The 17,099-nt window shown below is 38.5% G+C and overlaps 1 protein-coding gene across 25 annotated transcripts in view; it reads right to left on the bottom strand.

The window, feature by feature from the left end:
- Window positions 1-17,099, bottom strand: part of DLG2 (discs large MAGUK scaffold protein 2) — a 1,033,591-nt gene that overhangs the window by 84,727 nt on the left and 931,765 nt on the right. For all 25 annotated transcript variants that reach the window (XM_042793331.1, XM_042793310.1, XM_042793308.1 and 22 more), the window contains one exon: window positions 14,571-14,685. In XM_042793331.1, the coding sequence (XP_042649265.1) occupies window positions 14,571-14,685 (115 nt within the window). The remainder of the gene's footprint in view (window positions 1-14,570; window positions 14,686-17,099) is intronic.

Raw genomic sequence — 17,099 nt, 5'->3', positions numbered from 1 at the left:
ATTATTCCAAGAATAGTCTATAGCTGATTTTTTAAATGAACATTACCCCATAAAGTCCTAACATCATATACACAGTGTGAGTAGAGTTAAAGTACATCAAGAAAAACATATCCAGTGTTTGACTTCAAGACACTGTAACGCTTCTGGTATAAATATCACTCAGAGAGAATCTTACTGAAGTAATTGACCTAAATGTCAGCAAGTCTACTTTCTAGCAATACTCAAAGAGAGCACAAGTGTTGGTTTTGCCCACATGTCAGCACTCCTGAGCCTCTCTTGTGGGTATAGCCTTTTTGGTGTGTAATAAAGACAGAATTACAATAAATATTCCCTTTTTGCTGACTGAAAAGGCAAAGTCTTTGACTAAGAAGGCTGTAGCTCTAGATTAAGGGTGGAGACAGATCAGATTCCACCAAGCCTGGGCTGCTATCAGCTCATTTCCAGAACAGCTCTGCAGAGAAACAATGGCACTGAAAACTCCATAGTTTTACTTCTGTTTCTTCTGCCTCTTGTAACAGATATGCATGAAAGGCCAGATATGTGTTATGCTTTCAAAGGAAAGGATATGGTGACTCAGTGGAGTTTTTTGGAATCAACATGGTTTCTAGATTATCCTTTTCTTAAACCTGTTGGGGTTTTCCTGTTTATGATACATCATAACTACAACCAGAGCCTAGGTTAAATTGACCTGAAACTTAAGCATCAGAAGTACTCTTCTGATCCTATTAGAAAAACTGTCTCTGGTGAGTCTCCTTTTCCATTTTGGCTGCAATAAAGAAACATCCAACCTCTTTTCACACATCTAATTCAGAAATTTCAGATAATGTTTGACCTAAGACTCTTCAGAGTTCTGTGACCTAAAGAGTCTCAGATGATTTATTTAAAATCTATTTATCTCCAATAACGTTAAGAAAGTGTCCTGCAATGAACAAGCAGCTCATTGTAGTGCTTCAGCATCACTCCATGTATTGTGTCTGGCTGGGATAGAGTTAATTTTCCCCATAGCACCCCTCATAGTGCTGTGCTTTGTATTGGTACCTAGAAAGATGTTGATAACACCCCAGTGTTTAGGCTACTGCTGAGCAGTGTCTTGCCAACATTCCCCAACCTCACCAGGAGGCCAAGGGTGGGGAAGATCTTTGGAGGGGACATAGGCAGGACAGTTGACCCCAACTGACTAAAGGGATATTCTGTATGATGTTTGCTCAGCAATAAGAGCTGAAAGAAAAGAGCAGGAAGGGGGCCATTCATTATTTATGTTTGTCTTCTTGAGCAACCACTATGCACACCGAAGCCCTGCTTCAGTGGCCAAACATTGCCTGCCGATGGGTAGTTGAGAATAAAATCTTTTGTATCCTTTCCTTTCACACACGACTTTTGCTTTTGCTTTCTTAAACTGTCCTTATATCGACCAATAAGCCATTTGTTATATGTTCTCTCCCCTATCCAGTTGAGGAAGGGGGAGTGATAGAATGACTTTGGTGGGCACCTGGATTCCAGCCAGGGTCAACCCGCCACAATCCATATCTCTCTAGCAATATAATTGTGTATTTTTAGGTCCTAAATCAATGCTGAATCTGAGCTCTTCAATTCAAGAATGATACCGCTTATCTCCTTGGAGGAAGAGCTCAGATAGGATGGAAAATACTTTGTGGTCTTTAAACAGGCACAGCATTTCTAAACAGTAACTTGGACTAAATTTCATGTTAGTAGTAAGATTTTTGTCAGAGTTATGATGGCATGACTCCTTGATACACACTACATTAGCCATTAGTTATACTGACTGCAGATGGCTCTTACTGCTGTTTGTAGAAGACAAAATTATTACTGAATGTTTAATAAACACATTTAGAGTATTTCCCTTATTCCATATACTTATCTGTCTGCTCTTCCCAAATATAATAAAATCCCTTTTCAAACTCATGGCCCCTGCAGATCTGGAATATCTTTAGAACCCAAGGCAACTGGTAGGAAAAAAAAAAAAATGCAAATCTTTTGTGTAATGCGCTAGGGCATGTTCCATTTCCATAGATGGAACATTAGAAGTGTAACTACAGTGACTTAATACTTATATAAAATTTCCTGAAAAAGCAGCATTGAAACCTGAGTATAACTGAAGTGTCCTTTTTTAAAAATTCAAACCGCAGCAAACCAAGTAGGGATTTTCCTTTCACTCATCTTAATGTAAATTAAGAACTGCTTCACTGAACCAAGGAAATTATAGCAATTAAAAAGTTTAGGGAAAGGAAACTTTGACCCTTCTGCACACTGTCCACATTAAAATGGGATATATTCTTATGCCTGTCCAGTGCCTGATGGCTTTGGGATGGCAATACAGAAAAAAATAAAACTAAAGTAGCTTAAGAAGCACCTACCATATAACTTTTTCACACTCCATTAAGAGGAAAACAACCTCGTCTTCTACAGGCTCTAAATTCAGCAATGGTCCTTGCATTCAGCTGGGTAATTTCCAAGTCATTAATTCAGCCAAATTGCCTATTATTTCATACCTTCAGTGAGAAAAAATCCTGTCTGCTGATTGTTATTTCTTTTACATTTTTTCTCCAGATTTCTTGCAGCCAAAGCTCCTGCAATCCTCATTATAGGCAAAATTATCTGTTGAATTTTATCCTGTATTTCGAATGATTTTCTGTTTAAGCATTTTCTGAATTTTAGCACCAAACAACAATGTAAATTAAACTAGAAAATCCTTTAAAAATACACAGTCCTGAGAGCATCAAAAAAAAAAAGAGATAATTACATTAACATAGTAGCTATAATAAAAAGTCATATCTACTTGCCTACGTAGCAAGGAGTACATCATTCCAATTTTGAAATAAATTCTCAGGCATTTGCCAAATGAGATCAGATTTACAGGAAAGAACAGTTGTTTGCTGCAAAACCAGTAAAATTCACTCAGCTGCCAGGCTTCATTTCTGTTGTGCATGGAAGTTTATAACCTGTCCTGAATTCCTGTTGTTACCACACCTGCACCAGGAGATGTTGTGAGCTGTGGACTTCAAACTGACTGATCATCTAGCAATAACCATTAGATCTTTCTGGGTAGTAAGCCCAACATCAGAAATAGATTTAAAGTGTGTAAGGGTCCACTTCTATTCATTTGTATTTTTTTTTCTTACTGATGTTCTAATGTTCTAATTAATTATTAAAGTATAAGTAGACGATTAGATTTCCAGACACTTAACAAGAAAATTCAGGTCCAGTTCAATTTTACTGAAAGATCTGCTAAAGTTTAGGAGCCTTTCAAGATTAATCCACTTGGAAGTATCAGTGATGAAGGAAGAATTCTGATTTTACTCCTGGAACATTTCATGATTCTGACTTGAAACCAGGGTAAAGACTGATGACTCTAATTGCACTTTAGCTGTGGCTACCTTTAGCCAGAATGAAACTCATGTGAATCAGATCTGAAGTGTCATGCACTGAGGTCGTACACTGAGATAACTCAAGTAGAGGCTTTAGGAACTTAGTTGTGACCATGGTAATGCCAATGCAGCTCATCCTTTTTTCTGTAAAGAAGGGCAGATGTGAAATATGGACCAGACACTAGGCTGCTAAACAACAACAGTATATAGTATTACAATCTAAGTTATTTAATAATGAGATAAATTTTATACTAAATTAGTAATAAGTGGATGTCATAAAAATATGTCTGTAATGTTATGTTTGGATGAGACACCGTGGCAGAATAACTCAGAGAATGAATGTACTTTCCAGGGCATCTCACAGGACATTACATTCATGGCTTCCAGCTGCAGCAGAGCCTTCCTTGTCGCAATAGCTCTCCACTGATGTTGCAGCACTCTGACTGCTAGTATGGAAAGGACAAAGTCACTTCCAATGCTTATACTGAAAGGGTGATTGCATTTTGAACCTGAAAACCATGTTAGAAACATTGCTTCTACCATGTTTCCTGCAGTGCTACTGAAAATGGTTTTGATTCTGTGTAATCTCAGTCAATCTGTTTTCAATAAGAGTTCACAAAGATATCTGTTTCCTTGCAGAGAAATACTTGAAGAAACCATAGATATTTTTCAAATCTAAACTTTATTTCTTGTACAAGAATGGTTTCTGAATTATTCTCAGCAACACAGATCTTGACAAACAAACAAAATCTGACTCGCTGGGTACAGAGGGGAATAGCTGAAAGGACTGAACTGTGGCTTTGTATCTCAAATCATCTGCAAGGAAGTGACAAAACACTGCTTGATGGCCATTAGGCCACGCTTCCATTTTGTGATTGATAACGTGTGATCCTTATCTGTAGAGACTGTCTTACAGCCTCTGCAGAAAGGAGTAATTACAATAGTCAGTCACTGCAAACTCTACCTGGATTCTAAAATGTTTCAAGGACATCAAGAAGAGAAAGTGTGTCTGCAGAGGTAGTGCTTTTTGAAAAGGAAAATTACAGACCTTTTTGTCTCCCAGAAAGAAAGGAATATTGATACTTCTTGGAAATGGAAAGGACATGTATCATTAGGAGCATGGTAAGGTAGAATCTAGTTCAACCTGGCATAACTAAGTGGTTAGAAATATGAGGCTAGAAAAAAAAAAAAAATCCTTGTATTCCACCAAGCAACCGTTTCTGTCCTAATTTTTCACAAAGCTTTCAGCTGCTGCCCACTATGCCAGGACCCTTTTGAACAACTAGGAGGAAGATGTGGGAGCAGAAATAGCAACATGCTATTGCCTTCTCTGTAAGCAGCGGTTTGTATAGCAGTAGGCATTATGTAGTGCTAGCAGGTGTGTTGATAATTATAGCAGCACAATATATCAGGTAAAGGAATGGAGTTGCCTGCAAGGTCAATTGAAAAGCATAAGAAAAAGAAATAGAATTTATGGAAAGTGGATGAATGTTTTATTATTATTATTCCTATTTAGCGAGGAACATCTGGCAAACTCTTCACCAGACAGGTGTTTGTTAGTCTTCTTTTATTTGTTACATTTGTAGATAAAGCAATTAGAGTATGTACTTGTAAGAGAAGTGCGACCCACAATCAGAGTCTTCACAAGAGATGAAGCTGGAGACATGGCAGAATGCAGGTGTACACACACATACATATATATATAGACACACACAGACACGCTAATGTCTGAAATCTTTTTTTACTCCATTTGCTTTGAATATGAAACACATTCAGAGAAGATCAAATCCTCTCTGCTGAGGCTGGTGTGTGAGGGGCAGAGACGGGGCTAGCAGTATTCCCTTGCGCACCAGCTTCCCTTATGGATCAGCTCCATGCCTATGGACCACTCACAGCAAACTTAGCAAACTAGCTGCATCTAAACCAGGATCTACTTGACAGGATGCCAGTGAGGCCTGGGAGGACCTGGTCCTTCTGTTTCAGGAGTCTGTTCCCTGTTACCAGAGTGGTGTGGCAGGGAATGACCAAATGGGGTTGCTAAGTATCTCCGTATGATCCCCTACTCTGGTAGGCAATTCCCCACATCCATCCCAGGCTCACTGTAGAATTAGTCCAGTTTTTCCTGTTTCTAATGAGAAATAAAAGAGTCAGCAAAGCCTGAAGGTCCCACTCAGCCTCATCACTTAACTTGGTTGAGCTCCCTTCTCATAGATGGACTTGCAGTGAGATGAAAGATCCTACTCCTTTCTCAGAAGGCACTTCAGATGGGAATTCCTACTGTCTTTTTCATCAGGTTTATGTCCTGTTTCAACACTGTTCTCAGCTTTGTTCCAATACAGCTAATTTGGAAAGTCTGTTCAACATTATCTTTATAACTTTTCCATATAATATTTCAGGTAGAAAACTCTTCAGCAGGGCCCAAGCAGTCTTACCTTTTTCAGCTCATGCTGGCCACTGTGCTAAGAGCCTCTGCTATCTTTTGCTGTGCTAAAGCACAGATTTACATTTCCAACTTTTGACTGTATTCCCACAAGCTTTTATTTCAATGGGATTTCTTCTCTGTGTTCATGGTCTAACTTACTGTCTTGTACTTTTCCAGTTGACAGCTGCATAAACTGATGGTGTCCTATTATAGCTGTTGACATGGAAACATCATAAGAAACTGTTTGTTGGATAAAACGGCTTTTTCACATAGAACAGACACAGCTTAAATGCATGTTTTGCTGACTCACTTTCAGCCATTTTAAGCCACAGACAGTTTATCTTCATTGTCACTTCTCCCCCTGCACTGACAGATCATGTTCTCAGTCTCTGCTTAGAAATGAGGCTGGCTGAAACGGTGACTGTCTTGGTTACAGACATTTCAAACAAATCCTATTCCTACATGTGGTCAAATTCTTCATCATCATCTTCTATCTTGGAAATTATTCTAGCTGACACTTTCTTGCAAGGTGAGGCTCTGAACCAGAAAGTAGGCAGTCCCACTAGGGAACTGGAAAGCAGAATAAATGTGCAATGAAAAGCTATTAAAGCGCCTCTTAAGAATAGAAAAAGGTGCACTGCTTCTTTAGAGCAGACATCACATGTCAAGCACATTACCTGTTCTGGGACATTGTTTCAAAAACTTACTAAACAGAACAATAACTAAAATGGCCAGAAGTATGTACTGCTTACTCCTACTGAAGCTGCTAATGGAAAAGCTGTTTCAGCAGGCATTAATAATTCATCACTGAGGACATGATTTCAGGTCTCAGACAGTTATTTCATATCTAGAAAGTTTTACTGATAATGTAAAGATAAGATGAATTAGGCAAGAATGGCTTTGATAAGCAGCTTCTTTATATTCTCTTTTATACTCTGAACTTTAGGCAGAGCTTGTTATCTGAGATTACTCTAGGCTGTGGTTTATTCACATGGGGCTCAGTCCTTTGAGATGCTCAGTACCATGTGCATTAGCTCTTTATCTTGAACATAAAGTATGCAATGATTTGCAAAGCCAGAACCAGATAGCAATAAATCTGCTTTTTGTTCCTTTTTGGCACAAGTGGAGAATCATCCTTTGATAAAAGGCTTGCTGGGCTGTTGGTTCATGCTTCAGCTAACAGTGCATCGCACCATGCCTCAGGAAGGAAACATTTGGGCTCTTCATACCAGGTACCTAAGAGTATCAGATATGATTAACATGCAGATGTGAAGCAGAGAGCTGGCATCAGATGCAAAGATGAGACTGTTTTGACTGATGTGTTTACATGTTCAGTTTTCACTCTCCACTGTGTCTTTTTTTGTCCATGAAATGTTATTAAAGATTGTAAACAAACCTAATTTTAGCTTTGCTGTTCATTAGTATCAACACTGAAAAAAACCATGAGATTAATAAGAAATATAGTAAGTATTAGGAAAAACTGTAGTAGCTTCTGAGGTGGCTAATAGTTTCAACTGACTATATATCAAATACTTTGATTTTCACAGTCCTATGGTTTAGGTGAGGCATATTGTTATACTTAAAGCATCACATTTCAGGGTGATTTTTTTAACAGCAAAATGTCATCAAACTATAAGACTGAAGAAGGCCTTTGAATTGTGAATACTCCAAGATTAATAATTCTCACATCCATCTTTCAGCTGAGAGTGGCAACACCGTTGTGTGACTTAAGGGACTTCACTTAAGGGCCTATGAAAATTTCATGGGCATAATACAAAAAAGTATGAAATGCTCACAGCTCCCACTGACATCAGTGAGAAGCCACCTAGAAAAAAAAACAGCAACACAGCCTCTCTCCCGATATTCCCTGCTATTAAATTTTTAGTTGAATTTTTAAATTTCTTGTTTAGTCTGTACTTAACAGCAGGATGAGGAACATGATACTTTTTATAAAAGCCAAAAAAAATGTTCCTCTAAGCATATAAGTGATCTGAGTTTCATAAGAAAACATTATGAATTTCAAAGTAATACATAATAAGTACTAGAATTATTGCCCACTGTATTAGGTGATTCTTGTATTCTAGTATATCCTTCAACCTTCTCTGTTCCTCAGAGTCTCTGATAATTAATAAAGACCTAAGTGAATAGTTATTCAATTATACTGTTCAGCTCCTGAACATCCACCTGGGGAAAAGGTCTCTCAAACACACAGAGTCACCTTCCTTGCTTTGAAAAATAAAGATTTGCACTGTTTCCTTTATTGTGAGACTGAGCAGGTCTCAATGAAGCCAGTGAGAATACCATTGCCAGGAAGATGTGGAGAAGACTCTATATTCAGAGAAAGAACAGCTAAAAAGTATTAATTGAATATTTAGAAACTCACACTTATCCACCACATGTGAAATGAGTAACATTCTAAGCAGGTTTCAATTTTCCAGTCTGAAATGGCATTTCAAGTGTAACAGCCCATTTCACAAGTGTAGGTTATGTGCGTACCTGTCTGACCATTTCCAAACATGTCTGCTAAACATTATCATAAACCCCAGCTTTCTGTATTATGCCATTTAGCACAGATTTTCTGAATGCGTGTTTCCATTCTGTGTTATAATTTGGACCATTCAATTGCCTAGGAATAATCCAAGATAAGTGAAAAAATTGTACTAAAAGTCCACTTTCATCTACTTACTGTTCAGTAAAGAGAGTTCTAAGAGCTTCTCTCATGCCATTAAAGTACCGGCACAGCTACGTAAGCTCTAGCTATTTCCCCATCAAAACCAAACAATAATGTGTGGGTGCCAAACTCACTCACATTCACTCTCCAGAAATCTAGGTTGACCTACAGTTCTCTGATGCCTGAAAGAAATGTACAGTGTAATGCCATAGCTAGAATCATAAACTCATCCAGCTTGATGACCATGAACTAAACATTCGTGTATCCTCAACAGTGCTAACAAAAGTGGAAAATTAATTTAGAAGGAATCCTGGGGAATAAGAATATGGGGAACAAACCAGCCTATTTAAACAGGACTGACAGTGTTTCAAAGTTACGTTGCAGTGTCTTACCGAACATGCAGCAGAAGCATTCACAGACAATAGCCACAGTGCCTGATGTTACAGCTCCTTCAAGGTATGTTTATGTATACTCTGTATGTGTGTGTGTGTGTGTGAGAGAGAGAGAGAGCAAAAGATATTCAGTGTGGGTGGGATTCAGGTCACACAACTTGAAGTGTCTCTAATACAGATATTTACCTCTCAGCTAATCACCTGAGGCTCCTTTCACTCAATTGTGAGAAATAGACATTTTTAGGGCATGATTCGCCTGAGTAATTTTAGATGTCTGCTTCTGGATGAGATGAATTGTACTCTGAAAGTGTTAAGTGCAGTCTACTTATTCAGGAGAGATAGTAGACAACTAGCTTAAGTGAAGATGTTTGCAATGTACGTGTGGATACAGCATAGATTTAACACTAACATATATCTATTTGTTTTTCTTTATATATATATATAGTTTCTCCCTGCAGTAAGTATTTAGGTATGTCCATTTCATACCTCTCTCTCTGGTTCCCTCGAAAAGCCCTGATGAAATATCATCTTTATCACATTTCTCCTTCTAGGTCTACATAGTAGAGCTTTCCATCACCCAGTCTGATGTTATCACAGATTCAGATTTCACTACTAGGATGTCTCCAAGAACTGCATTTTGGATGTGGGTTTCAGACTGCATCACAACTTGCTGTGCAGCTCTCTGAGGAGAATTTTGCCCAAGAAGCCTTAACTTAATGCTCACTGGCCTATGGATATTTGGTGACTGTAACAGACATTACATAAATCCAGCCCCTGATGCCAGATTTGATTTTCACAAACTGCCTTACCCAAACTTCAGCAGTAACTCGGCAAAGCTCCCAAGTGAGAATTTCTGTGATTTGTTGAAAATCAAATTCTCTTTAAGTGTTATGGCATAATGCTGATTTCTAAGAAGTTCAGGAAATCTGTATAAAGGTCTCTAACACCTAATGGAGAATTCATTGTGCTGGAAATCAGAGTAAACAAGCCGAAGTCCCTCAACTTTGACTTCCTTTCAGTTTCTGCTATGTTGCTATGGCAAATATTCAGATTCTGTTCCTCATAGCTCAATAAAAACTGAACCAGAACACACTAATTTTTAACATATAATGCTTTGTGTTTGTACAGCACATATCTATCAAAGCTATGAAATGCGTAGCACTGATTCCAGCTAGAAGAAGACAAAAATGTAGTGGACTAAGAGGCACTTGTTTGCACTATGCACAGTTTTTATAATTAGTGCAGCATTGGCTGGAACAACAACAAAAAAAAGATCTTAAACTTCCTTATCATATTGGGAAGAGGATTTCCCTTTGGTGACACTTGGTGACATTTCCCACTGTAGTTTTCTCTCCTGGACAGTTGGTGTAGAGGCAGCTGCTAAACCACTTCTTAAATTACAGCTGCATCCAGCCCTGTTCCAGCTCTGATTTCCATAACCACCTTTACAGCCAACTGTCCAATCTGCTTTGTGCTGATATATTTAAAAGTAGTGCTGGAGTTGGAATATCTGCATTTCAGTAAGCTCAACCAGTCCCCCTTATACAGGGCAACAAGTGCCTGTGATTAGGTGGAATTATGTTTGGTCAGTGATGGTATTGAACAGATCTTAAACAGTGGAGTGGCAATGAAAGGACCAGGGTGTGTGTAAAGCTTCTGAGTCATTTCTGCAGATTGATACATCTCCACAGTGCCTGTTTGTGGCTTTGGACAGTTGGAATTTTTAATTAAGACATTATTTCATAAACTGCCTGGTTTGAATTAAGATTAAAAAGTGCCATGGCTGTTTATTTTAATCTTATCTAACTATTCTTCATCTGCAAATCAACAACAGACTGTAAGAAGGCTGTTCTTGGATGCCAGATGATTACCAAAAAACTTTTATTTGTACATCTAGCAGCAATTACTGAAGTACCTACTTTTACTCTCAGAAATCTAGCACAAGTACTTTAAACTCAGGAGGAATCTAGTAAATCAACAGGAAAACCCTTTCATCATACTTAAGCTCCAAAGCTTGGCAATTTTATACTAAAGTTTCAATGGCTGCTTGCATTCACCAAACTTTTTGAAGAACTGTACTTCTCTGATGCTTAACTCTTCAAAAGGCTGTCATGTTTGTAGCCTATGGGTTAAATAACATGATTTGGCCTTTCCTTAGAGTATCAATAGTAACTGTATATAGCTGAAAAATTTTACTATGGATCTGGACCTAGAAGGTCAAAGCAAAGCATCTATCTATTTCAAGACAACCAAATACATAATTTTACAAGAGCAGATTTTAAAGCCTTGAGCCAAAAATACAAAAAAGACAATATGAATTTGCATAAGAAACACTAAATCTATGTATGTATATAGCACAGCATTTAGCTGGTGATGGGTTTCTTTACTTTTCTCATGAATCATGAGCTGATGGCTGAATTCCAATGAATTAAAAAACATAACAGCAGAAATTTTTTAGCCTCTCATTTCAGATATTAAATCTAAAATAAGTTCATTCACCTTCACCAATAAATAATTTATAAATAATAAAATTTGTTATTTTTCATATCTATTCTCTCACTTTCTGCTTTTCTTTCTGTATTTCTTTTCCTCAACAGAAAGGTTTGATGACAAAGAGAATCTGGGTTCCCAAAAGATTTAACAGCATTCCCTACTGCTCCGTCTCCCTCTGAAGTCTCATACTTTGCCTTTTGTGTTGTGGACTTTCTGGTAACATCCCAAATAGAGATACAGGATCTATGATACAAAAGGAACAGGTAGCACTGAAAAAAAACTCCAGGAAATTCCTGGGAAATATTCCAGAGGGCAACTGAAAAATAGACTGGGATAAAGGAAGAAAAAACTCAATAAAATCAGAAACACCAGAGTATGCACAAATAAAAGACTGTGTCAAAGAGCTACTCAATTTCTTCTGAACTAATCATTCTTGATTGCTTTCTGGTGGTTGTATACACTGCTTAAGCGTGTCTTTTAATTGCTTTCAGCCAGATACTTCTAGTCCTACATTCAACCCATCATCCCATATTAAATTTTACCTCACTTCATTTAATAAAACTGCTATATATGTCAATTAAAAATGCTATGCTATTTTAGTAGTAGATGGATGGGGAAATCACAGACTGTAAGGTAAAGAAGAAAATCCTGCATACAGTGAACCCCGCATCCACTGGCAAATCTGTTCACAGGGCTTTGCTTTTTTCTCACCCTTTTCTGTTGGCTTTTCTGTGAGCAGATAATGACACTTATTTTCAATTACAACCTATATTGACCTTAATTTATTTTCTTGTGCTGCCTAGAACATACTTATTTACTATGAATAAGCTCTCTGGCTAAAAAGTAACTATGCTTGTACTCAGTGAAGGACAGAAAAATCACTACATCCCAAAGAAAGGAAAACAGCAAACTTGAAACATAAACTTGATGTTACAGCTACAGAGTTGCAACAGATGGTAATTTGCCTCTAGTTCTCTTGCATATGATGACCAAAATAATCCAGTGAAACAGAAATGTCCTGAGTTGTAAGAATACCAAAAAATGCTAAATCCCAGACTTTTTACATTGGGCCCTGGCTGTAAAGAGTTTATCCATAAAGTGAAAATTTCAGTCTCTGAAAACAAGCGCATTTACGAACTCACATTTATTTTTTCCTTAGTGCCTAGTGTAGATGTAAGCTACCTTTGTAATTAGTGTGTATGATTTGAACGAACAGTGCCTAGTACAATGCAACAGGCACTGCTGCACTACACACACAGTATAATAATCTGTAAAATACAGTCTCTCAAACAGACTTCTGAGTTGGATACGGCCAATTGTGCGGGTCTGACTGCAAAAAATTTATGCGAACAAAAGTGACTGAGGCTTTTGAGGTTTTCTGCTTGAGAGGTTTGGGGCATTTTTTGGAACAACTCTGGAATAAAAGAACAGCTTTTGCATTTATGGTCTGGGAAGTGATATTTAGATATGGAGCTAAGACATCAAAGATTCCTGCAGTGAAGCACTGGGGCATATCAGCTTAGTGAGACAGACCACATTCAGAATTCATGAACTAGCAGAAAACCAGGCTCATTGGTGCACACAAAGCAAAACCATATAGACGAACTAGGGTAGCCCAGATGCAGCACAGATATATTAGCTTGGCTCAGTGTACAAGCTAATAAGCCTCAGCTCTCAGCAGGGCTTACCAGGTCGATGCTGATACAGGGGTAATTGAGCTTTACTGCAGCTCAAACCAGTAAGTTGTTCAGGACTCGGCGTTAGCCCTTTATGTGTATACCTGAATGGCCTTGTGGTTGCTAGCTTGGACTTCATGCACCATTGTTCCCCACATTTTGGATTCTTGTCTTACCTCAAGTAAAGTAAGCTTGGATCTATCCCTACATATGCAATGACTGTAGCTTTTCATAAAATGCAAATTCAGGGAGCTGACCAAACCTCTTGACAACAAAGTCATTCTGGGTTTGGTCTGGAAAAATCCTACTGCAAGTGGAATGGCTCCAAAAGTGAACACAGAGCCGGAGAGGTCAGAGAAGGTTAGATATGCATTGAAAACCGCGACACTTCCAACCTGATCTTGCCTAATAGCAAGGTCACTGGTAACAGTGATCCATCTCCTTTCAGTCCTTCCTTTTTCAGGCAGCAGTACCAATTAGTGCTTCATGTGCTTGCTAAGACCATCCATGGTAACATTTAAGTTTTTGCTTCCTTCTTTCCTACCTTACCCCTTCGTGCTGAGGGCATAATGACAAATTGTAGAATTTAGCCTTAATTGGATCTCCGCAATGTTATCACCCGAATTAGCTTGTCCATGAATAATTATCAGTGCCTGGAGGCTGACAAATTGCTTCCCTCTACTTCATGATTGTCAGAAATTTCAAATTATATGCTGAGCGTGGGGATCAAAAATGAAAATGAAAAGCCTAGTGTAGCATAATTATTAAGACTATTAAAATATTTGGCACAGAGTCCCATAGTCTGCCTGAGTCCAAAAAGGGCAAGAACTTTGCTAGGGGCAATTAGGCAACACCCAGTCTTTCAGCCAGCAACGTCTATGGCAATAGACTTGCACAGTTGAAGCAAAACTATAACCACTGCTACTGCCTGGTTTACAACTAGGCAGTGCCTGTGTTATTCACTACCCCATCTAAACTATGTACATCAGTTTGCTTAGCATCTCGTTTGCATATTTGATCTTGATAGGTAGATGGTAAATTCTTTGTAGCATAGACTGGTAGAAGGGGTATGCAAGGGGATAGCAGCAGACTGTCATTCATTTAGAATAGCATATAATAGTCCTTGCTTTGTAAGCACAAGGGATTGGGGAAAAAGTGTTCTTTATGAGAACAATCATTCCATGTCTGGGCAAGACCTCACACAGAAACGCAATGCGTCACTATACCACAGTATCCATCTCAGATATTGAAAGGGCTGACAACTGGTAAGAAATCTTCATCTCATAAAACCAAATTACTGTAAAAGTATAATGCTCTTTGAAAATGGCTTGAAATGATCAGATTAAGCAATAGGGCTTTATCCAGTTTTCACATTAATGATGCTGTGCTTGTAAGAGTGATGCATTTCTCGGTTCAATTCAATGCAGTTCTTCAAACTTCTTTCCCACCTTGCTGAACCCACAACACACAAGTCAGGTATAGACAAGGTAGCTGCTGACATATTCCCGGGAGAAATCTCTCCCTGCTTACCTGACATACAGCGACCTCTTCTGATTAGTCCTCAGGGAGCCTGACCCAGAACTCATGCTGTGATTCATCATCTGCTCACGCAGGTCATGGATTTTTGCCTCAAACCGAGCGTACTCTAAGGAGATAAAAAAGACAGAGAATATAAAGATATTTTAGTTTTATTGACCTAAATAATCATGACAGCTACTAAATGCAAATTAATATTAAATTAATGAGTGTAAGACATATCTGGAAAATTGAGGTCTAATAGAAGCTCGAATTAATATATTATCTTAGGTAAATATATGACCTCTTTATTGTGATACCTGAGCGTTTCAGCGCTGACTACATAAAAAGTCAAAAAGTTAGACCCTCTCTCCTGCAGTTTCAGGAAAGGAAAGGACATTTAAAATGTGTTACCAAATATCTTTCAGTCTGCAAAAAGGATGTTAAAAGCAGTTTTCCACTATATCATTCCTCCTTCCAAACGATGAGATACCTTGTTAGGGGCAGTGGGCTGATGCACTGAAGTTAGTAATGAGTCAAGCATTTAGCGTAAAATCCCACAGAACTGAAGGAGATATATCAAAGTCTAATTATTGCTGAAGCAGCTATGAAACTGTATGAGCAATAAGCCACATTACTGCTCCCAGCCCACCGAGGACTGGGCTCTGTTTCTTTTAAATAGGTGAAGCTATTAGTCTTATAGCTCAGTCTTAGGGTGAGTGATCCCAGAAGCTCCAGACCTGTTTAAGCTGCATAAGAATGGCAGAAAACCACCTCCCACACCTTGTCCTCCTCCACAGCTCTGCTGGTAACTTTGTAAAATGTTATGACCTGCTGATCAGCATCATGTGACCAGCATTGGGGCAAGGATTCAGCTAGACATGTGTCATTTGGTGAGGCTCCTCTCTGAAAGGACATGTCCCATGTACAGCCTGGTCAATGGTCCCTCCTGCTGGCATGTTCCCGTGCTCATTGTGTGACCTAATGGGCTGAGTTTTGGTTTGCAAGAGGAAAGGTTGCAGTTTTGGAGACAAGCTCTACTTCCTTGAAATAGATAACCTAAAGGCAATGCTCCAGCAACACAGAGTCGTAATTCAACATAAACCCAGGAAATCTACCAATGTGAGCTAGAAGACTAACTTGTGGGGGTGTACAAAATCCATTTCAGTGAGTCAGTGACACTTTGAAGAGTAAGATGTTGCAGACTGATACCAGCAAAGAGAAGAAGATGTTCCCTGAACCTCAATGTTTTATTTCATTCCCTGCTTCAAAAGGAGGGTCTACATTTCCACACAGCAAGTCTGGAGCAGAAGTGAAACCAGAACATAAGTTTTCCTCCCTTAAAGGTGGAGGTACATTCCATCAGAGCACACCACCTCTTGGTTTAAGCAAATAATCTTTACTGTGCATTTATAACCTATTGGTCTGCTCCCTGTTTGTTGCCATTTGAGCAAGGTGAGAATGCTGTAAGACAGCAATATTCTCATTTTCTCCTAGCAGAAATCTCAGCATTATTTTTGTTTGATCACTTGCTGTTCACACTGGCTTGGTTCCCAGAATGTCTAGATGCTTTGCAACAACTAATTCATTTTATTCAGTGCCCTTTAACTTTTCATTGGATAATAACATCTGACCTTTCCAAGATCCCGCATTTTGCATAGACACTAGCTACCTTCTAGCTTGCTTAGCAGAGTGGTTTGATTTGGGCTTCTGTGTTTTTTTCCCCTTCTTCATCAGCTTTGTCATCTGCATCATCTTCTTCTTCTTCTTTGTCATCGTCTTCTTCTTCTTCTTTGTCATAGTCTTCTTCTTGTTGTTTTCTTCTTCTTCTTGTTTTCTTCTTCTTCTTCTTCTTCTTCTTCTTCCTTGATACATTTTAACTCCCTTTCCATTGTGCTTCTTTGGCATTACCTATAGAGTTTAAGTGGCAGTGGCTACTTTGCCAATCAGCTGGGAACCTCTGCTGTGGTATAAGACTCTTCAGTCTTCCCACATACCTATGACTTCACTGACTGCAGCCAAAATTCTGTATGTCAGGAGAAGAGACACTCCTACATGCACACTATATTTCAGATTTATTTTGTAGCTTATTTCTTGCTCATTTCTTTCACCTAGAGTACATCTTTAAACTTCTCAGTGATTTAAAAGCCCAAATCCTCAGCGGAACTAAAACTCCTACAAACCTGTGTTGTTTTTAAAGTGGAGTTTAGTTTTGAAGTGTTTATCCCAGTGTAGGATTTAAGTTTGTTCTATGTGACTCATATTTGTTCTATTCCCCCGCTCTAGAATTTATTTGGTAAATAATCATCTTTTGAGCAACACTTTGTTTAACTTTATATTTCCTTATAACAAATTTACCATTTCTTCTTGGCAAATAGGAAAGGTGATCTTAAAACCAAAAAGCTTGCATTTCTCTTCCTCATACAGTGTCAGTCCTCTGCATACAGACAGAATACTACAGTTTTAAGGGTTGTTACTAGGTCTCTTTCATGTGAGGTGGATACACAGAAGGAGACAGTAAACATACAGTCTACTTCAGCTTCT

Source organism: Tyto alba, unplaced genomic scaffold (assembly GCF_018691265.1).
Source record: "Tyto alba isolate M040663 unplaced genomic scaffold, T.alba_DEE_v4.0 Super-Scaffold_2, whole genome shotgun sequence".
Classification (NCBI taxonomy): Eukaryota; Metazoa; Chordata; class Aves; order Strigiformes; family Tytonidae; genus Tyto; species Tyto alba.
This window is presented reverse-complemented; position numbering and strand designations above follow the sequence as displayed.